The sequence below is a fragment of the Nelumbo nucifera genome, chromosome 3, assembly GCF_055504915.1.
Source record: "Nelumbo nucifera cultivar China Antique chromosome 3, China Antique-T2T, whole genome shotgun sequence".
In the NCBI taxonomy this organism is placed as follows: domain Eukaryota; kingdom Viridiplantae; phylum Streptophyta; class Magnoliopsida; order Proteales; family Nelumbonaceae; genus Nelumbo; species Nelumbo nucifera.
Genome location: NC_142651.1, coordinates 21,081,902 through 21,105,686, shown reverse-complemented (window position 1 = coordinate 21,105,686; position 23,785 = coordinate 21,081,902). Strand labels below are relative to the sequence as shown.

The 23,785-nt window shown below is 45.4% G+C and overlaps 1 protein-coding gene across 2 annotated transcripts; it reads right to left on the bottom strand.

Moving 5' to 3' along the window:
* Window positions 1-128: 128 nt before the first annotated feature.
* Window positions 129-23,764, bottom strand: LOC104601131 (protein CHUP1, chloroplastic-like). Of its 2 annotated transcripts, none has more exons than XM_010264349.2 (10): window positions 23,419-23,764; window positions 16,977-17,235; window positions 16,649-16,743; window positions 15,753-16,520; window positions 13,521-14,888; window positions 13,253-13,384; window positions 12,343-12,524; window positions 12,063-12,174; window positions 11,464-11,604; window positions 129-435 (listed from the first exon to the last, which is right to left on the bottom strand). In XM_010264349.2, the coding sequence occupies exons 2-10, from the start codon at window positions 17,083-17,085 to the stop codon at window positions 337-339; spliced, it is 3,006 nt and encodes a 1,001-aa protein (XP_010262651.1). In that variant the 5' UTR covers window positions 17,086-17,235; window positions 23,419-23,764; the 3' UTR covers window positions 129-336. The 2 variants fall into 2 exon arrangements, with proteins under 2 accessions (XP_010262651.1, XP_010262661.1); XM_010264359.2 differs by having other exon boundaries at window positions 130-435; window positions 13,521-14,852.
* Between the last annotated feature and the right edge of the window lie 21 nt (window positions 23,765-23,785).

The following is a 23,785-nucleotide window of genomic DNA, read 5'->3' as shown; positions in this document are numbered from 1 at the left end:
ATTTGTTTTTTAAGGTATATATATATATATATATATATATATATATATATATATTTGGGATTTAGCATATTAATATATATTTGGGATTTATTTGAATTTTTCAGCATGTACATATATTTTTATTTTTTGCACTGTATCCATGCATTTCCAAAGTGTGTCAAGACTCCTAAAATTGCCTTTCAAAACATACTGATAATTGGAACTCTGATCAGATCTATGCGACTTCTATTTTGCCCAACCGGTGGTTGTTACACGCTGTAACTTACACCGTCCAATACAATGGCGATCAAAATTCAATATACAACAAAAAGATAACAAAATTGGGAAGAATAAATCTCATATATCTGGCTTACCAGCCTCTCCTGTTTGTGTATGAACTCGGCTTCTTAGTTCTTCAAAAGCTCGCATGCTCTCTGCGTCAAAACCTCCAGCAAACTGGAAACAATTTTATGTCAGAAATTCATCCATACTCTTGAAATAACGTTCAGCTTGACAATCTCAATGTTAGTAATGGTATTCATTCTAGGTGGGAAATTTGCAACTAATAAAAATTTGTTGACAGAAGTAGTAATTAAGAACTGGCATGTCTGTTCATTTTGTGTCAGATAAGATTGATTCTTAGAGTTCGTAGCGAGTTTGGCTTCCGTCGGGGAAAAGCCCATTCAAGCAGACTTTACAGCCTTGCATTGAAAATATCTCAGTACTTATGTACTTTATTTTATGAGGAGATATTCGCAATGCAATGTTGCAAAAACGGTGTGTGATGAAGGGGAATTTGGCCCGACCTCGCAATCACCCGACATGTGGCAAAAACAAGCAGCTCGGGACAGTAGAGCGCCCGAAGCAAGCATCGAAAGCAAGTCCAAGCTCATTACTGAGCCCGAACTGCAGACCGCCCTACTAGGAATCCGAGCTCCCTACCAAGAGCCGAGCTCCCTACTGGGAGTCCGAGCTCCCTATTAAGAACCCGAGCTCCCTGCAAGGATAAACTATTTGGGCCCCAAGCCTAGCAAAGCAGTGACCCGAACTGGCCCATGGCAGCTCGGAACACTCCCCAAACCGAACTCAAGACACCTCGCTCGCCACTCCAACACTTCGCTTCCGAAACACCAGGCTGACCAAACGTACCTGACACCAAGGACGTCTGTATCCAAGGGCGACGCACCTGACTGATTTGGGATCTGACGCCTGACAGCCGCACTTCAAACGGCCTCCTGCTACCGCCACCTACAACCGTCGTTACTAGCCGCAGAGACGGCTCCAACAAAAGGAGCAGTGGCGGTTCTGTCCGGCCAGAGGAAATGACATCCGAACTGGCAAGGGTTCAGAAGTAATCATGCCCGATCTGACGGAAACCTGGAAGTGAGTGCGCGAGGTGGTTATAAAAGGCTCCTACCCCCCAAGAACGAGGTATGCTAACTTTTGCGCTATCTGGTCTATCTTGCCTTTGAAAGACTCTAACTTGAGCTTCGGAGCCCTTACGCCGGGTTCTCCCCGGAGCTTCTCTTCTCCTTCCGTTTCAGGTCCCTGCCACTCAGTTCAGAGGCAAGATCGTTGACAGCTAAGACCGGCCGGATTGTGCATCATCAATTGGCGCCGTCTGTGGGAACGCTTCAAAAGGCCTCCCTCCAAAAATTTCATACCCCTTTCTTCTTCTTTGAAAAACTCAATACTCATGGCCTCCTCCAGCAACGCCGGACGCGGCACAGAGACAAACACCACCGGGGAACAGCCTCAAGTTCCCGTGGTGTGTGTTGGACAATTCACCATCCCCCTCTCGGTGGACGGAATTCCCAATCTAAATACGCCACCAGCAGTGGCGCCTGCAAACCTACCTGCCACAAACATCCCATTTCCTCTCCCCATCGAAACTACCCTCACTGAACCAACCGTCGTCCCCCTGGCAGCTAGCCAAAATCGGTTGGACGACCTAATGCAGTGCATGTGGGCAATGCAAGCCCAGATGCAACAATTCCAGCAACACCAGCACCAAGTGTTGCACAACCTCCTCCCAGTATCACTATCAACAGCAGTTCCCCCAACTGCCACCGAACCAACCATTACTCCCACCTCGCCACCCTGCTCCAAAGCCGGTCAAGGCCTCTCCGCAGGATGGACGCCTCCACCAAGGAAAGGCCTCCAGGTCGATGAACCTTGCCCGGAGAGAGAGAAAAGTCATCCCCACCTCGCAGCTCGCAGACGGGTCGGGAACCTCGCCTGCGAGATCGGCACCTCGGGGCTCCAAACCGGAGTTCCCACTCGTGGAAAACCGATTCGGCGCACTGGCAGCAGCGGACTACCAGCACTCCGGGCCCATCGAGCTCGGCAACACGGAGGCCAGCAGCGCCAGTACAAGGCCCACTCAGCAGCGAAGGCGCCGTCGAGGTCGATGAACCACCACCCGCGTCCTGTCAGAGCTCAGAGGCAAAGGCGAGACAAGCTCGGACGAGGTAGGAGTTGCCCTGATTCTCTCAGTTCCTTCCCCCCTCGCGTCAGAACTCCTTGCAGTCCCCCTGCCCAGAGATTTCAAGCTCCCGCCTCTAGACAAGTATGACGAGTCCTTCGACCCCAACGACCACGTTGACGCTTTCCAGTCCCAAATGCACCTCGCCAGAGCCAGCGAATCATGCATGTGCGTGGCTTTCACCACCACCCTCAAGGGGGTAGCCCGCACTTGGTACAGGAACCTGGCCCCCGGGTCGATAAAGTGTTGGGCTCAGTTCGCGCAGGTCTTCACTACACACTTTGTCACCAGCAAACGATGCCCCAGAGCAGAGGAAAGCATCTTCGGGGTAGTCCAAAGGGAAGGAGAACCCATACGGGGCTACATCAAACGATTCAATGAAGCATGCTTACAGATACCGCGGTTAGACCCCGCGGTGCAGCTCGCCGCAACAAAAAGAGGGGTGACGCACAAGGAGTTCAAATGGCACATGGTAGCCAACCAGCCCGCGACCGTGGCCGAGTTCCTCATGCTCGCAGACAAGTTCATGAGGACGGAGGAGGAAATCAACCAGCGAACCGAGGGCGGGAACGAGAAAAGAAAGAGGGATGGCGAGCCCTCTAACTCAGCCGACCGAAAAAACCCGGCCCGGGACCCAAAACCGAACCAGTCGTTCCGAGCTCCCCTGCTAGTTCGGACGGATTATATGCCACTGAACACGAGGCAGACCGAGATCTTAATGACGATTAAGGATGCCCCGTACGTGAAATGGCCAGCTCGCCTAAAGGGAAATCCGAACGAAAAAAACAAGAATTTGTAGTAGTTTCCATAGGGACCATGGTCACAGTACCGAGCGGTGCAATAACCTCCGAGACGAAATAGAGGGGCTCATCCGTCGCGGATATTTAAGGAACTTTGTACAACGCAACAATAATAGCAATAAAGCAGATCAGCCAGGCAAGCACGAAAAGGACGCCCCCGAGACTAGCAGCAGGCCTGCCGAACCGATGCAGCGATAGCCTCCGGCAGAGAGGCCAATTCGGGGAACCATCCATGTAATTGTGGGAGGTTCGGTGGTAGCGGGGTGCACATCGGCGGCAGCCCGGACTTCAGTTCGCGAAGCGGTCCTCGAGGAGCAGAACCCTCCGAAAAGGCCAAAGACCGAAGAGCCAATCCTCTTCACAGAAGACGACGCGCGAGGAGTTCGCTACCCTCACGATGACGCGCTTGTCATTAAACTAAGGATCAGCAACTTCAAGGTTAGGCACGTACTCGTAGATTCGGGCAGCTCGGCGAACATCCTCTTCAAATCGGCGTTTGATCGGCTACAGCTGCCAAGGAGCGAACTAAAGCCCGCAAGCACTCCCCTGGTGGGCTTCAGTGGAGAGGAAGTCAGGCCCCTTGGAAAAATAACGGTGCCTGTGGAAGTCGGCACGTGGCCTTGTGCGGTCAGACTCAACCATGACTTCCTGGTGGTCGCGACCCCCTCCCCATACAACGCCATAATAGGGCGGCCAATCACGCATATCCTGCGGGCGGTGGTCTCCACATACTATTTGGCCATGAAGTTCCCTACAGACTTCGGTGTGGGAGTAGCGCGGGGCGACCAGCTCGAGTCCCGCAAGTGCTACGTTGTCGCCCTAAAGGGAAAGACCAAGGCGGCCGGTGACCTCGATCTGGAGCGGCCCGCGGAACAAGGCGAAGAACGAGCCTCGCCCACAAAAGAAACAGTCGCGATCCCGACCTCGCCTACGGACCCAGCTCGCGCACTCCGGATTGGTGCTTCTGTCAAAGAACCCCTACAGACCGAACTGGTAAGTTTTTTACTCCAAAATTTAGATATTTTTGCATGGTCTGCGGCCGATATGCCCAGTATTGACCCTGGTCTTATAACTCACAAACTTAACACTGACCCTTTAGTCAGACCCGTTAGACAGAAGAAACGGAACTTAGCCCCAGAGAGCTGGAAAGCGGTCGACGAGGAAGTCGAGAAGCTCCTCGCGGCAGACTTCATAAGGGAAGTCCATTACCCGAGCTGGGTGGCCAACCCTGTGCTGGTGAAAAAGGCGAACGACAAGTGGCGCATGTGCGTCGACTACACCGACCTGAACCGAGCTTGCCCGAAAGACTGCTTCCCCCTTCCTAGGATCGACCGCCTAGTGGACGCGACCTCGGGACATGAATTGCTAAGCTTCCTGGATGCCTACTCAGGCTACAACCAAATCCGGATGGACCAATCCGACGAGGAAAAAATCAGCTTCAAAACCGAGTTCGGTCTATACTGTTACAAGGTCATGCCCTTCGGGTTAAAAAACGCCGGGGCGACCTTCCAAAGACTTGTAAATAGGCTGTTTCGGCCCCTGATCGAAACAAAGATAGAGTGCTATGTAGACGACATGGTCGTCAAAACACAGTTTTCACAAGAATTAATACAAGACTTAGATTCTGTCTTCCAAATCCTGCGTCGGTATAGCATGAAATTGAACCCCAACAAATGTGTCTTTGGCGTCACCTCGGGCAAATTCCTAGGCTACGTTGTCAATCGACGCGGTATCGAGGCCAACCCGGACAAGATAAAAGCCATCCTAGATATGAGACCACCTCGGAAAATAAAAGAAGTCCAGAGGCTAAACGGCCGCATAGCCGCTCTAAGCCGCTTCATGTCCAAGTCGGCAGATCGCTGCCTACCCTTCTTCAAAGCAATCAAAGGCAAAGGGTTCGAATGGACCCAAGACTGTCAGCTCGCGTTTGACGAGCTAAAAGGCTACCTCGCCAGTGTGCCAACCTTAGCTCGGCCCGAGGAAGGCGAAGTCTTAGAACTGTACCTCTCGGCTAGCGACGAGGTGGTCAGTTCGGTACTAGTAAAGGAAGTAGATCGGGTCCAACGACCCATATATTATGTTAGTAAAATCTTGCAGGGAGCAGAGACAAGGTACCCGCAGATAGAAAAGCTAGCGTAAGCACTGGTGGTAGCAGCACGGAAACTCCGCCCATACTTCCAGGCTCACACCGTCATCGTCCTGATCGACAAACCTCTGAGACAAGTTTTACTCAAACCCGAGGTTTCCAGCCGACTGACGAAGTGGGCCATCGAACTCAGCGAGTACGATCTCCAGTACAAGCCAAGAACTGCCATTAAGGCCCAAGCCTTGGCAGATTTTATTGCAGAATGCACATTTAGCCTCGAAGCCCCTGAGCCGGTCGAGCCCGAGATCCCCAGTTCGGGCAAACTCGGAGCTCCCAAGCCAAACGAGTCCGAACCCCGTGAAGTAGCAGCCAGTGTGGCATCCCTCCTGGTTAGACCAAGCGCGAACTGGGATGAGGAGCCCTGGATCCTTCACGTAGATAGCTCCTCGAACCAACAAGGCAGCGGGGCTGGAATAGTGCTACGCGGCCCGAGCGGAACAAAACTGGAATACGCACTACGCTTTGAGTTCGTGGCATCCAACAACGAGGCGGAGTACGAGGCACTGATAGCCGGGCTAAACTTAGCACACAAGGTTGGAGCAAAGCACATGGTTATCTGCAGTGATTCCCAGCTCGTGGTCAACCAAGTTACAGGCAAATACGAAGCGCGCGAGCTCACAATGATTGCATATTTGGCAAAAGTAAAGGAGGCTCTGCTCAACTTCCAGTCACACTTCATCAAGCAAATCCCGAGGTCAGAGAACGCTGAGGCCGACGCCCTGTCCCGACTGGCTAGCACGAGCCACAACGCCAGGAGAAACGTGTACGTAGAGGACTTACCTCGGCCCAGCATCCTCGGTGGGGCAGAAGAGGTCGCTCCCGTCACCGAAGCAGAGCCGAGTTGGATCGACCCACTCGCGAGCTTCCTGTTGGACGGAACCCTCCCCGCGGACCGCAACGCAGCCAAGAGGGTGCAGCGCCAGGCAGCCAAATACATCATGATAGACGAACGGTTGTACCGACGATCCTACACGCTCCCCTACCTACGATGCTTGCGCCCAGCCGAAGCCGAGCTGGTACTCCGCGACACCCATGAAGGCTTGTGCGGCGGACACCTGGGGGGCAGAGCCCTCGCCCAAAAGGCACTTCGACAAGGATACTACTGGCCAACAATGAAGGCAGAGGCAATCGAGCTCGTCAGAAAATGCGACAAGTGTCAGAAGCATGCTAGCATCCACCATCAGCCCGCTGCCGACCTCAAATACCTCACCAGCCCATGGCCCTTCGCCCAATGGGGCATCGACCTCCTGGGGCCATTCCCACCAGCGACAGGCGGGAGAAAATTCCTAGTGGTGGCAGTAGATTACTTCACAAAGTGGATAGAAGCTGAACCCCTGGCAATAGTTACAGCCCAAAACATACAAAACTTCTTTTGGAAGAACATTGTATGTCGTTTCGGGCTACCTCGGGTACTGATCTCCGACAACGGCAAACAGTTCGAAGATATCAAGTTCCAAGAATGGTGCCAAAGTATGGGAATTAGTCAGAACTTCACGTCGGTCGCACACCCGCAGGCAAATGGCCAAACAGAAGTAATGAACAGAGCCATCCTCTGTGGACTGAAAGCACGATTAGACCAAGCCAAAGGTTTGTGGGCAGACAAACTACCAAATGTTCTATGGGCTCACCGAACCACGGAAAAAACTGCCACAGGAGAGACCCCCTTTAACCTCACCTACGGCACCGAGGCGGTGATCCCGGCGGAAATCGAAGTGCCTACGTTGCGACTAGAAGCGTACGACGAACAGACAAACGAGGGCGAGTTACGCACCAACCTCGACCTACTGGACGAAGTGAGAGACCTCGCGCACATCCGAACTGCGGCTTACCAACAAAAGGTAGCTCGGTATTATAACACGCGAGTAAAGAAGAGAAACTTCCGCGTCGGCGACCTGGTTCTCCGTAAGGTCATGGTGCCCGAACCCGACGTAGGAAAACTTGGACCAAACTGGGAAGGACCCTACAGATTAATGAAAACACTCGGTGGGGGAGCATACGAGCTCGGAACCCTAGAAGGAAAACAAGTACCCCGAGCATGGAACGTCGTCAACTTAAGAAGATACTACCTATAACCCACCAAGGCAAGCACCCCGAAGCCTAGGTAGAAAACGAACTGAAGGACCGAAATGGTCAGTTCGGCAAAAAACGCAACTCCAAGACGACCAGAAAAACAACCATTTCATGTCAGAAAACGAACTGAAGGACCGAAATGGTCAGTTCAACAAAGAACGCAGCTCGAAGACATAACCAGCACTTGAACAAAAAGCCATTTCATTTCAGATAGATGTGTACATTCAAAAAAAAAAAAGCCATTACAAGCCAGGGGCTACTTCATCATTATCAGAAGCCACTTCGACAACACCCGAAGGACCTGCCTCCCCCTCGGAGTCCGGTTCGGCATCCGCAGCATTAGCCATCTCTTGAGTAATGCGCGAAGTGGATATGGCACTGGTATCGAGGTCGGGGTACGTATTCCAGATCATCCACCGGCTTAGCTTGAAACCCCTCCTGTAGGAGTCCACCATCAGATCATCGAAATCCGGCGAAGCAATATAGTCACTGACAGCTTTCTTCTTCGCGTCTTCGATGCCTTGAGAGAAGATCTGAGTCCTCTCCCTGATATCCTCCTGAAGATACTCGACCTGGTGCTCCAGGTCCAGCTTTAATTCCGCCATATGCTTCACCACCACTCCCATGGCCTCGACATCTCTCTGAGACCTCGCCTGCCTAGACCGCGCGAGGCGAGCAGCAGCCTCAGCAGCACGAGCATTCTCCTCGGCAGTTCGAGCAGCCTCCTCGGCAGCTCGCGCCTGCCTCGAGCATCTCTCCACCTGGTTCGCCAAGGCGTGAATGGAAGAGTTCACCTATCAAAGGAAAACGGGATCAAAGGAACGAATAGAAGAATAAAAGCCAAACTCTAAAGAAGGGAGCACTTACCACCATGGCATGAGTAACAGCACGGCAGGCCACTTGGTGCAGAGGGAGCTCGGTCCACGCCGCAACTTCCTCGGGAAACATCGCCTCCTTACTCCGTTGAAGAGCATGAACAGGCGACAGCATGCTCCCGAAGTCCCCCGGGGCCTCCGAGCCCGACGGCCCAGCTCGTGTATGGGCAAACTCGGAGTAAGCGGGAGCCCCTGTGTGTGTGGTTTCGGCATAAGGAGCCCCTGCCGGCTCCTGCATAGGAGGAACCATCTCGGGCTCCGCCGGATAGTCCGGCACCTCGGGCTCCGCACCCTGGGATGGTTCGGCACGAGCTCGCTTAGCCACCCGTTTTCTCCTCTTCATGCCCTGGAACAAGTGCCCACCTCGGGTCCCTCGAGAGTCCATCGTACCTGCGAAAAGGAGTTCGGCATCAGTAAGACACGTAAAAGAAGAGCAAGACAGGATCACTAGGGAAAGAACCTACCCGAACTCAGGCCCGCAGCAATAAGCTTGGCCTCCGTCAGATACCGTTGACAATCCAGCCCAAGCCGCACCCATTGTCGAAGGCCCTTCGCCGTCTCCTTATCAAGTGTGACGCCGGAGTCGGGAGCGGCCATCCCCCAGCCGGTCTGAAACGGCCACCCCTGCGCACTTCGCACCCCGAAATAGTCTCGCTTCCACGCCAGGACCTTATTAGGGAGTCCGTGTAAGAGCTTGAAGCCCGAGCGAGGAGACAGGTAGTATGCCCGCCTACGCCCAGGAAGGGGACCCGCTTGTTTTTTCAGCATTAAAATAGAGGAGAAAATCTCCAGATCCAAAGGAAAGTTCTCGTCACAAAATAAGGAGATCGTCCCCACTAAATTCCTAATGGAGTTCGGGTGAAGTTGGCCGACCGTCACACCGAAGTGGTTTAGAACCTCGACGAGAAGAGGATGAAAGGGCAGTCGCAGCCCCGCAGCAAGTTGTTCCCGGAAAATCACGATCTCATCAGGACCGTGTTCCCAAGGGAAGCTACCCGTAGGGATGAAGTAACCGTGCTCCCCGGGCAAGTCGTAATAGTCTATGAGGGATTGAAGTCCCTCAGGCGTCATAGTCGAAGGGCCGAACTAATCAACAACCCGGCCACGACGGGAGGTGGACGCCGACCTACCCGAAGCACCTCGGGCTGTAGGCTCGACCCCTTCCTCAGGACCTACATCAGGCTCACTTGAACTACCGGGGGACGCAAACTGGTTCATAGAACCTACATCAGACCCGCTTGAACAGTCTGAACCCTCTGAACTAGACATCGGGAAATGGAACGGGATTCCAAAAGCACTCACCCGGGAAGAAGACTGAAGTAGACCACGAAAGCTCGAACAAGCAAGGAACCTGGGACGCGAGCTGAAAAGCCTGGACACGAACTGAAACTTAGGCGCGAGCTCAAGAGGTACAACAGTAGCAAGGACGCCCCCCCCCCCCCCGCGCTATTTATATCCATAGCGACCAGAAAGCGACGGCCCAGATCAGAGCCAATCCAACGGCCCACAGTCGCGCTAAACCGCACGTCTTCCGAGGCCAATCAGCGCACACCTTTCCAAAACTGACGGAGCATCACGCACGTCCTGTCAGCACGCACCTTCTCGAAACTGACGGGGTGTCGGCGCACGTCTCCTCGCAATAAAAGCATCTGCAGCTCAACTCTCGAACGACTGCCGTCACGTCTCCCAAACACGCGCCCTTTTTTGAAAATCAAATTAAAGCAAGCGCGCTCAGCACGGACCAAAACCCTCCTGCTACCTTACGAACTCCCCGCACCAAGACGGAACCCTTGTCGCAGGGAGTGGGGGGCAATTGATGAAGGGGAATTTGGCCCGACCTCGCAATCACCCGACACGTGGCAAAAACAAGCAGCTCGGGACAGAAGAGCGCCCGAAGCAAGCACCGAAAGCAAGTCCAAGCTCACTACTGAGCCCGAACTGCAAACCGCCCTACTAGGAGTCCGAGCTCCCTACCAAGAGCCGAGCTCCCTACCAAGAGCCCGAGCTCCCTACTGGGAGTCCGAGCTCCCTACCAAGAGCCCGAGCTCCCTACTGAGAGTCCGAGCTCCCTATTAAGAACCCGAGCTCCCTACTGAGAACCCGAGCTCCCTACTAAGAACCCGAGCTCCCTGCAAGGATAAACTATTTGGGCCCCAAGCCTAGCAAAGCAGTGACCCGAGCTGGCCCATGGTAGCTCGGAACACTCCCCAAACCGAACTCAAGACACCTCGCTCGCCACTCCAACACTTCGCTTTCGAAACACCAGGCTGACCAAACGTACCTGACACCAAGGACGTCCGTATCCAAGGGCGACGCACCTGACTGATTTGGGATCTGACGCCTGACAGCCGCACTTCAAACGGCCTCCTGCTACCGCCACCTGCAACCGTCGTTACTAGCCACAGAGATGGCTCCGACAAAAGGAGCAGTGGCGGTTCTGTCCGGCCAGAGGAAATGACATCCGAACTGGCAAGGGTTCGCGAGGTGGTTATAAAAGGCTCCTACCCCCCAGGAACGAGGTATGCTAACTTTTGCGCTATCTGGTCTATCTTGCCTTTGAAAGACTCTAACTTGAGCTTCGGAGCCCTTACGCCGGGTTCTCCCCGGAGCTTCTCTTCTCCTTCCGTTTCAGGTCCCTGCCACTCAGTTCAGAGGCAAGATCGTTGACAGCTAAGATCAGCCGAATTGTGCATCATCAATGTGAGTACTGACTTGCTCTAATAGAAGTCGATCTCCATCATAGCATGCTAAAAGTTTGATTTAAATTGGAAGGGTAAATCTATTATGCCGGAAAGAAAAAATGATACCAGAAGGGCTTTTGACCAATCAACCCCACCCCCCACCCCCAATGATTTTGATTTTTTTACGAATATCACCTGGTTTTCACATTTATAATATTGGTTGATATTCAGAATTTTTTGGTAGTAAGAGTTCTACTAAAAAAAAAAAAAAACTACTCTCTTTCCTACTTGGCTACAAAATGGTTTTCAGATATATTTAAATACTATGGCAATATAGCTGCTTATTGCATCCAATGGAATGGTTAAACCTTCAAAATCAGGTTTTTGATATACTAGAGGAAATGAGTGCAAAACCATAATTTCTGACCTGATGAACACGGAAGGCAAAGCGTACACCTTGCAGATGCAAAAATTCTCTGTTTGGCTCCTCAGGTCTATCCATGGCATCAAGCTCCGATGCCACCCGTTTCATGTATTTCCTCGCTAACTGTACAGATGAGAGCTTGACCTGCAGTACGGAATAAAGGTTTCTTATTATAATTTAATTCACTGTTTCTGTTAGATGATGTATGCCAAAACACTGGAGTTTTCTCTCACTTCCATTTCTTTTTGAAATTTCCTTCTTTTTATTGTTAAAAGCATACTGTCCATAACTATAATGATTTTAAACCAATTCATGGCAAAAAGAAGAATCTCTAGCTAGTATACGGTACACTTCCTCGATTGATGAGAGGAAACCCGAGAGTCTATATGTTTCTTCAAGTAAACTTAAAAATCCAAACAAGTTCTTTGCAAAAACCCTGCATGGGTACCGTCAAAGTTTCCCTTCATCTGATTTTGCATCTTTCTTCTTTTTCTTCATTTTCCTTTGTTTCCTTAATAACTTAAACAATACTATTAGCCTTCACAGATTGTTGATTCTTAGATTTTTGAGAAATGTATAGCATAATCAGAAATGAAACACACCTTCCCCACTGCACCAGAATCTAACAACCAATCAACTGGAATTCCAAACTCCTTGTATCGAGAAATGGCCATGTCCCGTGTCTGTATGAGTGCATAGACACTTTGTTCCATCCTGAAGAGAAGAAGAAATGAAAGCTCACTTATTTGAGTTGATAATTATTGTATCATAGTAAAAAATGAATAGCAGGCCAAGTTTTATAACATGATCGGAAATTTTCTAGACCTACTAACGTTAAATGACAACAGAAAATGTGCCCATTCATTAATAGAAACTCCTTACTTTTCGAGCAACGAATACATCTTTTTCAGTGCAGCTTCACAGGAGAGCTTGGGATCATCAACAAAAGAGGAAACTTGCTTCTCCAACTTCATTAGGTCCTGATACTCAAAAGCTGCCTCCCGCAATGCATCTGCTTTCCCTTCAGGCCAGTTAAAGTGCTTGAGAACTGCACGCTCATCAACCTATGAGAAAATAAAGGTAAAATTTACAGAAGTAATCCCTAAAAATATATGAGTGGATCCCTGATTAAACATTTTAAAAAAATATACATGCACCTTTCATAAACAACTATATTACCTCTTAACTAGTGAAATTGAAATATGTACTAACCAGTGTTGCATGGACTCTCTTAAATGGACAACATGTCATGTCGGGCATGTGTCCAAGTCCAAAACTCCATGGATTCTTGAGGGCACTTCAACATAACATTTTTTTTTATCTCCTAGTTTATTTGATATAAATAAAAAGCTAATCTATGAATCTACTTTTGGTGTCAAATGTCACTCAGTAACAAAGGAAACAATTTTTATAGGTAAATAATGTCGGAATTCAAAATATATGAATTATTTTAATAGTATATACTTTTCCATAGACATTTGAGAGTCCATGTTTTCTCATCTTGCCGAGTCAGACCCAAGGACATAATCAGATTCCAACTCCCATGTTCATGCCCATGCAACTTTGCACCAACTACTAAGTACCAAGTAAGCAGCATCTAGAATGATTTTTAGATTTTTGAAGCCTCTTTGCTCTTTGTATAGTGTTGACAGCAATTTTCTTTTATTTATTTATTTATTTTCCGTTGTCTTTTTATTATTATGCAATCTGCCCCAGATTTGATCTCAAATTCACACTTATCCAATACCTGACCTAGTGTAACATTATGAAAGCTGAACCTCAGAATGCATACCAAGAAAGAGAGCTCCTCATCAAGCCAGTTTACAAATAACATTAGATCTTCTATATTAGTAAAAGAAGCCGCTTGGACTTCAGTGGCCAAGGACTGGACAAAATCACCTTGTGTCTCCACGTCAGCTCTCACCTGCATCCAGCCAAACACGTTTTTTTCTTTGTTAAGTTTAAAGCCCAATCAATGGCACAAAGTATGTTTCCAAAGAAAAGTGAGAAAACAAAAGATCTCAAGCAAAAAGGAAAAAAAAAAAAAAAGGTTTACTTACAGATAAAAGAAATGCTGATCTATTTTCAATCTCCCCAATCATATTGCTCCTAGTATCTGATGCATCGGATGTAAATAAAGTCAAAGAAGAGGTATCCTTCTTTGCCTCACGTTTCATCAAAGTCCGATAGAACTCAACTATCTCAGGAGCCCGGTGAACTTTATCACCAGTACTGGATCCTCCTGGCAGACTTCCTGGTGGAGGAGGTGGGCAAGGTGGTTCACCAGGAGGAGATAGTGGTGGTGGGGCTGGTATTCCATTTGACAGATTAATGTTTGTACGAGAAGCATTAGAAGCACTACCTGAAGGTTTAGGGGGCGGCCTAGGCACCCTTGAAGCCCTCTTTTCAATGTGGGCAAGTTTTATCTTGCTCACCACTTGGGAATCAACTTTTTCACCATCACTAGGTTGCTCACTTGAATCATTAGCAAAAACAACCTTCTCCTTTATCTGAGCTAGTTTAGGTGGCAATGTGCTTGAATTCAAACTTAAACCATCTCCAAATCTCTCTGCTCTTGCTTGTTCAGCTTTTTCCTTGATTGTCTTCTCCCTTTCTAAGGCCAACTTGTGCCGGTCCTTGTATGCAGGATATTTGTCATCAAGCACCCCTTCAACTGACTTAGACATCAGTTGAAAAGAAGATGCCACAGTGTTCAGGGAATCAGCAGAAGAAACTTGTGTTCGAAGGGGAGGAAGATTCAGTGTTTCTGGAGATTCAGTAGGATCCGGTTCTTTCTTTCCAAATGTAGTTATGGACAAACTGTCACCGGCATTCCTTAGCAACAGGGTTTCTAATGGACCCCTTGACATGGATGATCTATGGCCCATGCCATTCCCATTAGGTGAGCCTCCCCCCAAAGACCTGGCAGATGATGAAAGAGAACTTGAATCACCCTTTCTTTTTCCCCACCTCTTCAGTTTCTGGATTAAACTAGGCTTCTTACCGAGGCTGCTATATCTACTAGTGGAACTATCTGTAGAAGTGTTGTCAAAGTCATCGCTACGAGGAGAAGATGGGTGAGAAGAAATTCTGTCCAGATCAGTGTCTCCCTGCCCATGTTCTGATCTGGCATACTCTAACATCAGTTGCTTAGCTTTCTCACGAGATCTTGGGCTCAGACTCTCACTGAGCTCATGAGCAGACATCTTTCCAGCTGGTGTCTGGTAATTCCGGAGTTCATACCTCAAGCATGCATTGACCCAACGTAGGTATACTAGCTCTTCAACTTCACAGAACCTATTCATTTGAAGTCCTTCCACCTGCTTCAGTAGGTCTTCATTTGCATGCCTTAAACTACTGACCTCCTCCCTTGCTTTGGCAACCATTTCACTCTGACGTAACATGAAATGGACTTCAGTATGGACAAGCTAACAAAAAGCATTCACATAGTTAATCACATTTCATACATGAAGTATTATTTGAGGACAGTAACCACCTCCACCACATACTGATCTCATGGATCAAAGAAACTACATCAAGACTGCTTATTATAGACTCCGGGATACTTTATCTTCAGCAATAATGGCACTCAATCTTAAATGGCATTATGTTGGACAAACATTTGCAAGCATCTCTCCTTACTCTCACAGCAGTGGCATAGCAACAACATTAGGAATTTACTTAGCAATGAATGTTTCAGTAATTTCTCTTGGAATATTTGTTATTTTGTCCATAAAAGTTCCCCCATGCCTGCCAATACATTTTACACTGGAGCACTGTGAATTTCAGCATTATCTGACACCAGTTCAGACAACCTCTAAGTTGCATAGCTTTACCCCAATTGGATAGATTAGTAGCAAAAGAGTAAAAACTATGCAAAATGCATACTCTTTACTATTACAAGTATTTAAACCACAACCACATTGAAGTTCCTGGTTTTGAACCTTCCGATCTAGGGAAAGTTCCTCAAGATCTTATGATAAAGTCAACCTGATAGTTTCTTTGAAATTAAAATGACAGCGATGGCATTTAAATACATGCCAAAATATAGAGAAAAAGGTGGTTTTCCAATTTTTAGAAATCTGCATATTCAAAAATTCAAATTTGCATAAGCAATCATGTTAAAATTCCAAAGGATAAATCCTAGACACCAGAATATGAGCAAAGAGGTTAATATGTTCCCCAACACACAAATATGATGAGCATGCTTCTCCTAGTTATTCGTATTCATGTTTATATGAATTTGTAAACAGAAAAAAAAAAGAACATAAAAGTACATGTAAGCATCTTACCTCTGTCATATTGGAAAGAACTGTTATTCTAGCTTCAGCAGCATCCAGTTTAATAGTCAACTCTCTCTTCTCATGTTGAAGTTCTTTATTCATTCTCATAAGCTCCACAACTTCCAGCTCTAATTCCTTCACAGCTTTCAGCTTCTTCTCAACCTCTGTATCTTTCTTGAAGGCTTCCTCCTCCTTTCCCTTAAGAGTAGTAACCTGCTGTTTAAGCATCAGTAATTGACCCCTGGTCTGGTTTGCATCAAGTTCAATCTGTCTCTGCAATTCCTTGATCTTGTTCCTTGCCACCTCCAACTCCTCCCTTGCTGACACTCCCTGCAAAATCTCTTCTTGAAGTTTTTTCCTCTCAGCCTGCAAGGAATTAATGGTTATATTCAGCATGTCAATCTCAACTGTCTTGATCTTCAGCTGCTTTTGTAACTCAGCAATAACTGACTCCTGTTCCTTCAGGCCATAGTACTCAACCAATTCACCTTCAAGTTTTACTTCCCTCTCTTCCAATTCCTTTACCAGGTTCTGCAATCTTTCCAGTTCATTTGTATTGTTCACCGTCTCAGTTTCATACCTTCTGTCATTTTCAGATTGGTAACCATTCTTGACATGAAACTTATCACCGGGTAGTGGAAATTCAATTTTCCCAGAAAGAAGATCTTCAAATTCTGATAAAATCTCGTCTTCTTCAAGAGCAGGAACGTTACACAAGGTAGGGCTGATTACACTACTAATTCTTTTAACCTCTTCCTCTTCTTCATCATTCTCCCCCTGAAACAGATAGAATGTATAGTATTAAACTCAACTTTATGCTAAGGTTAACAGAAAGGACATTTGAAGCTCTGTCGAATTCAGAGGGGGAAAAAGAATAGTTCTGGAGGGCACGTAATGGTACTCACATGTTCCTTTTGCATGTCAATACTAAAATCTTTGAACAGTTCCTTCTCTGCTTCTTCCTCTTCATTCTGCTGTTCAAAGCTAGCTTCACCATTTTCTGAATTCAGAGTTTATATGGCAGAAATGAGGAAAGTGCAACAAAATTCAAAAAAAAAAATCCAAATATTAGCCACTGACGTAATACATAGAAACTGGATTTCTCAGAGACGCTTTGTCAATTATCCACAAGCAGAACTTTTCTTTTTCTGATTCCAGCTTTTACCAAGAAAAATCATAATGAAATATCAATAATAAGGTATCTGCTAAAAAAGAAAGGCATAGTATCATTACCTGGAACATTGACTAAAGCAGTTTGCGGCTTTGGGGATTTAACGTTGATTTGCTTAACTGCATAGGCAGCAATTGAAGCAGCAACCAAGAAGCCTAACCTGACTACCATGGGGATTTTGCTAACGGGTAGTTCTTAACTTTTGTCTCATCTTTGTAAACTGCAGAGTGCAGAAACAACCAATAACCCATTTCTCCCTACCTCCATTGATGAATCAGACCATCAGGCCACCATAAACACAAAAGCAAGACAACACAGTCACTGCAACAGCCAAAAAAAAGTTCTTAAGTACACAGTTGTTGCTCAATCCTAGAAACTAAAAAGAACCCAGGTTCCAGAATTGGCAATTAAGTACAGACAAGAAAAATCCTGTTCAAAACATTCTCATGGTTGCATCACCATTATATTGTCAAGTTCTATTCAATACCAGTCTCTGATGCCATGAGCTACAGCAACCACCAATAGCTAGTAACCAACCTTTATCCAGACGAGACAGCTTGAAGGTTTTACTCTGAGTGGGTTCATCATATTAAACTACCAAACCTGAATTAACTAACAGAGAGACCAATAACTATAAATCTGAGTCAAGACAATCTCTAGATTTCTTCCTTCCTCGCTGAGATAGGTCTGTTGTCATCTTTGTTCTTTGTACATGTTATGGTGGTATCCATTGTCAACACAAATTTCATGTATTTGATTAACACAAAATATGGAGACAAATTACAAAAATAAAATTGTAATAAAGAAAGATACAAGGGATTTGAACTCTCTTTGGTTCTCGCTCGATGGCCTGAGCAACCTCTAATTAACAGTCGAATTCGGTGAAGACAAGGGTCGCTAGCATGTTTCTCGTACTTCTTGAAGTGCTGATGTAGATTTCCTTAATTTTTCAGAAGAGTTGATGTAGATTTCTTCACTCCTGGCTTCACGCTTGATCAATCATAAAGGATACTTCTCTAAGAAGGACCTTTTCGTAGTGGCTTGATCTTTTTGGGTGAGCTTGAATCCAAGTGTGTTTTAGAGAACTAAGAAGCTTTTTCCCTTCTTTCTTCTCTCTTGATCTTGAAGTAGTTGGAGTTTGCAAGAGCTTGTGGTTGCTTGCAATCCTGAAGTGTTGGTGTGTGAGAGCTTCTTGTAATGTGATTGTGAAAAAAAAGAAGCTCTTTCTCCCTAGGCAAGGGTATTTATAGCCTAGGATTAGGGCTGCCACCTCTGCCCACTTTGCTAACCAATCCCATGTGAGTGGGGTGTTGGATTAGGGTTAACTCCCATACATGCACCATTATGTAGGAGTTAGTAGTCTTGCCAATGGAACCACCCTATTACAATAGGAGATGGGCCTAACTGGACTTAGTACACTTGGATTCTTGGGTCAAGGGTTATATTTATGTAGACTTGGGCCTTGAGCCCATAGAAGCCCATATTATTTTAGAGGTTGTCATGTAAATTAAGCCCATTTATTTGGCTTTGAAATTCACATGTCTACATCCATATACACCAATTAATAAATGATATATACAGTTGGCTACTTGGCCGCTCTTCACCACCCATCTATTTTGTATGTCATTGATCAAATACCTATAGGCACAGTCGTGATAGAGATAAGACTTACATCCGAATATCACACTAATCAAACAAGGACCTTCTAGTAGCACCTGCTCAAATGGCTACCATTTCCATGCAGATGGAGCCCACATATGATAGTTCAAGATTCTTGTGGGACCAAGAGCAATTAAATGATCTGGTTCAATGACCTAGATTTTGGGTCTTGTATGGTAATTGCACATTTTAGAGGGTGATAATCATGTTATTTACAAGAGAGAGTGTGATACAGCCCTGTAATCAATGAAAGGGTCCCACAACATATTCCCATCTGCCTCATTAATGGCTGCTTGCACGGCTGATCACATGCCATCAGCATCACAGAAATAAGTGGGTGAAAAAGGTATATTTTTCATCCAACTCCAGTCTCCAATAGCCTCTTGTTTGCTCGTATGCTCAGATTATACAAATATGCAAGCAGAAGAAGAAAAGCAAACCGAAGTTTGGTCCTCACATTTAAGATTAAAGACTTTTGGCGTCTCTTTGTTTTAGGTTTTCATTCATATAGGGGAACAGACCTTTCCAAAGGCCTTGGAAGCTTTCATATGGCAAGAGCATGGATAGCTCTAATGAAGCTGTGACTTGTGAATTGTTCTGTGCTTGACCAATACGCCAAAAGCCTTAAGATTGATGGAACACATCAAGCCAAGCACTTTAACCATTTAGGACCGTACCATACCACCATGCTTCCATAACCGACGTCTCGACAGCTTCACTCTAGGCAGCTCTCACTCTCGCGGTAGGTCTTCATGACGGCTCTCACTCTGGCAGTATGTGGCCCTTTTCACGATAGCTCAAACTCTGGCAGCAGACAGCCCTTTCCCTTTGGCGGCTTTCACTTTGCTCCAAGTATCCCTTTCCATGACGGCTTTCACTCTAGTCTAGGTAGCTCTTTCCATGACAGCTTTCACTCTACTCTAGGTAGCCCTTCTCCCAAGTAGCCCTCTCTGTGATTTGAACTGGAGTATACGCCAAAAGGCTTAAGACTGATGGAACGCATCAAGACAAGCACTTTAACCATTTAGGACCACAACATGAATCGCCATGTATGCCCCACAAACTAACATTCATAGAAGGCCAGCTCTAATCTAAAACTTATCTCAAATTTCTTCTCTGAGTTCCGGCCATGTAAGGATCATGAGGTAATGCTTTAACAACACAACAGGAGAAAGAAGTCAAAGAAAGAAAAGAATAAGGGGAAGGGGGGAGGGGTCCACTTCCACTGCTTCCAGTAGCAGCCAAAATTTTATCCCAAGCACCAGTGGCCCATATAATTTGGTCCTACACGAATGTAACCAATGAGGATCATAATCAACATCCAAGTCATTGGATTCCTCTACAGTATGTCTATAGAATCAGAGTAGAGATGAATGAAATAAAAGGGGAATCCATATGTGGACCCAATAGGTAATAGAGGAAGAAAACTTGTAATCTACCCAGTGAACTAATCTAGTGAAATAACTAGCTGATTTAGAAAAATTCTTCTCTGAATTCTACACGTGTAAAAAGGAAGATGAGGATTGGCATGCTGGAGACATTTGGTACCCACAAAAAAATGAAAAGAAAGAAAAAAAAAGGCTTTGAACAATGTAGATAACTTGAGAGAGAGCTTTACAAGTGGAGGTTAAGTGATTCTGGATTACCATAATTTAGACTATTTGGGAAACTACTATTACAGCTTGTCTAACAAAAAACTGCAAAACATAATATTGTTCACATAGTCTTAGAATCTAGGACAAAAAGGGCATCTTAGCAGTAATCATAAAATATAATGAGCAAGGTTAACCCATAGAAATAATGAAGTGCTAGCTTAGCACCATGAATGGAAGTTTCAAAATTTTTAGTGTTAATGGCTTCAATTGCAAAGAGTAAAAATAGGTTAAACATTGCCCTAGCTAAACCTGTTGCTTGCCCTTCTTGGACATTAAAAAGGTTCAAAGGGATGTCTTATTAGTTTGTGCTCCCTACTGCTCCACTTGGCAATTCCTTTACTTTCAATTTGTATGTAAGAAATTGATCTTCAAATTAAACAACCTTACCCATTTTGTTTAAAATTCTAATTCAATTTTAACTTTCTCATTTAAGTGATCAAAGTCTCTTGGACAGTATATCCATGAAAATTTTATTAATATGAGGAAAATAATCAATTATAATGTACAAGTGAAAAGTGCCAAAGCACCCCTTCTATAGAGGGGACAAGCCCCCATCCCCGCCCCTCATTAAACTAGTACTTGAATTACATCATTGTGCAGCAACTCACTTGTGGAACCCCATAAAAGCTGCCAAAAGCATACCAACCATGAGATGAACTTGAAGGTTCAATTCCAGCTTATTCACCAAAAAAGAAATATTTGGTCCCACCTAATATAGATGGCATCCTCAATTGGTGATTTGTCTCGACATCTAATCATCAACTGTTTAACTGAACAAATGTTGTGGCACCCACAAGAGGGGAAATGCATAAAATTCACACCATGTCAGAGTCAAGCCGGAAAGACAAAGATAGAAGAGAGAAAAGAACAAACAGTTTGGTGTGTGTCTCACCTTATGATTGTCAACACCCTAAAAGAGATATTTATATTAAAGAAAGTAAAAGGACAAATCTGCCCTTAGTGTACAAAAGAAAGAGTACAAAAAATAGATGTACAACAAAAGAAGTACAAAAATAGCCCTGCGACTAGATCTTCTCACTGTCTCTACAAGAGGAAGAAGAAGAAGCAGAAGGCCGGAACTCGCTGCCGCTAGTTCAACGGAGGAGTCACTTGCCACCATTGATTCGCCATTGCGTCAAGTGGAGAAGATGAACGGTGAGAGGGAGAAACACAAGCATGTTTTTAAGGGTATTTTGGATTTTCAGCCAGGTCTGAAATGCTTCTAAACACATTCAACGCCTGGCCCAAGTCTTATTATTTCAGATCTGAAAATAATTTTCAGACCCAAATTCAGATACACTTCCAAACACCTCTGACGTCTGAAAAGCAACATTTTCAGAATTCAAAGGTCTGAAAAGTGTAACGCCACCTTACTATCCTTCAGAGGATGAGAAATATGCTAAGGATGGAGGTAAATTTTGCTCAACTTAGTGACCAAAGAAGAAAAATAGATTCAGTGGAATTACAATTTATTATAATTTTGATGCAAGAGGACTGGACCCTTCCACAATAGAGAAAATGGAGCAGAGTGTTTGGCAGTCTAGGAACAATAGTATAAAAAATGAGTGTGGATGAGATGCGAATTTTAAGAGTGGAAAAACTTTTTAAAGGATAGGATCAGAGAAAAACTTACTCAAAGGATCATGTCATCATGGGAGTAGCTCCAATAGGTAATAAAATTAGTTAGACTGAGATGGTTTGGGCACGTACAGAGAAGACCATCTACAGAAGCAATTAGAAGTGGTACAAGAAGTTGAAGGGGCTAGAAGAGATAGGGGCAGACAAAAAAGGACAAAGGACATGGGTTGAAGTATTGAGAAATGATTTAAGGGCCAATAGTTTAAGAATGCATATGGCACTGCCAACCCCATGTAGCTAGGACAAGGCTTAGATGAAGATAAGATTATGAAAAACAATGTTAAGAAATGAGAGAGAAGGGAAACTTAATTTTTCCCAAAGGAATTATCCAACTCAGTTTGCAACTCACAATATTTTGCCCCTTTGAAGAATGTTCTTCCACAAAAGAGCAAGTGCTACCTTTCTTAGAGCTACTTGGAGCTCGAATTAGGCATAAGTCCATCCCACACCTCAGGGAAAAAACAAGTTTATATTTTATTCCATCTCTATGGTCTGGTAATGGGTAGGTGGTTATTGATAATAAAACCAACTGAATGATCTGGGATCAGCAGAAACCCTCTTCTTTGTAAGAAAAGAAATCATGCACTGTCTTTTTTTATCAAATAGTTAAGGTGCTGAGAAACCCAAAACATTAGTATAATCCTACCAAATAGTATACAAGAATGCTTCATTTATCACCAATCCAGAGATTCTGGTTTTATTTATGGGTATATTGAAATTGAACAGTCTAACAACAAAATCATTTCTTTTTTTATCCCTTCTAACAAGAACTCACCTCTTTCTCCTAGTCATAAATCCATCTTTCCAAACCTAGAAGTTGTTAATTTCTTGATCTATTTGAAACACTTCAAATTAATAAGGGCTACATCAAAGCTTCAGATATCTTGCCATGTGACAAAAATACAATCACCCAAAAAGTCAAAAGTGCCAATTATACTAACCTCTAAACAGGCCATGGTTGTTCATGCTTATATTATACACAATTTCAAGCACTCAGAGATACCTAAACAAGGTATAGTAATGGTGATGATCAAGTTATTCATATCATTTCTTCCTAAGCTACATTAGATATAGTTAACTGTAATTTAAAAATATCATGAAAATAGTACAGTTACTCCAGAACCTGGTTATTTATTATTTTTTTATAAATACCTGGTTATTTATTATCTAAGAGCATTGATTATCAATCTAGGATTGAGATGTGTGAAGTGTCAAATCTTAACATTTCAAAAAGAGTGTTACCTGACCCAGTGAATCTTCCAAACCAGGAATCATAATGAAAATGGTATTTGTTTGTTTCTCTAAGAAAACGCATAGCTCGATTTTAAATCTACAGTTGAATAAACCAGGATATCCCTCTCAAGGACTGCTGGATGCAAATACAGGACCCTTCATTTAACCCTTGATTATGCACAAGAATTGAGGTAATGCAAGTAATAAGCAAGCTAACACGAAAACCCCATGAACTCAATGTTACAGAAAAGAATACAATCTAATGGGATCATCACAACTTATGAAGTATGCCTCAATTTCAGCTCCTTCTTTTCCTTACCTTGTGAGAATCTCTATAGACAATGCACTCGAATGAGTTCTTGAGTAACTCTAGCTCTGCTTGAACAAAATTTTGGATTTGATATCCCAACTTGGTCGGATAATTGGGTTTTGTGCAGCATGAATAAAACGGAAAAATACCAGAGGAATGTGAAGGAGAAAAGAACTCGCCATGACGGCAGCACGGGAGAGCTGAAACCCAAAAGCGACGCGGCAAAAATTTTTGAACCGTCTTACGCTCTTCGAAATGACCTAGTTACCCCCACAAACTGTCGAATTCCGCCACATGATCAAGTAATCTCCCCCGGTCCCCCGGGTTGGATCAGTGTCATTATTAAGCCCATAATAGAGTTAATTTGGGGCTGACG

What these genes read in the sequence shown, in the direction of transcription:
- LOC104601131 (XM_010264349.2), bottom strand. Translation starts at nt 17,085, where the DNA reads ATGGTAGTCAGGTTAGGCTTCTTGGTTGCTGCTTCAATTGCTGCCTAT. An exon ending in TTCTTTCCAATATGACAGAG is followed by an intron (nt 14,889 to 15,752) that starts GTAAGATGCTTA and finishes GCTTTTTGTTAG; the next exon opens with CTTGTCCATACTGAAGTCCA. An exon ending in TTGCCTTCCGTGTTCATCAG is followed by an intron (nt 436 to 11,463) that starts GTCAGAAATTAT and finishes AATTGTTTCCAG; the next exon opens with TTTGCTGGAGGTTTTGACGC.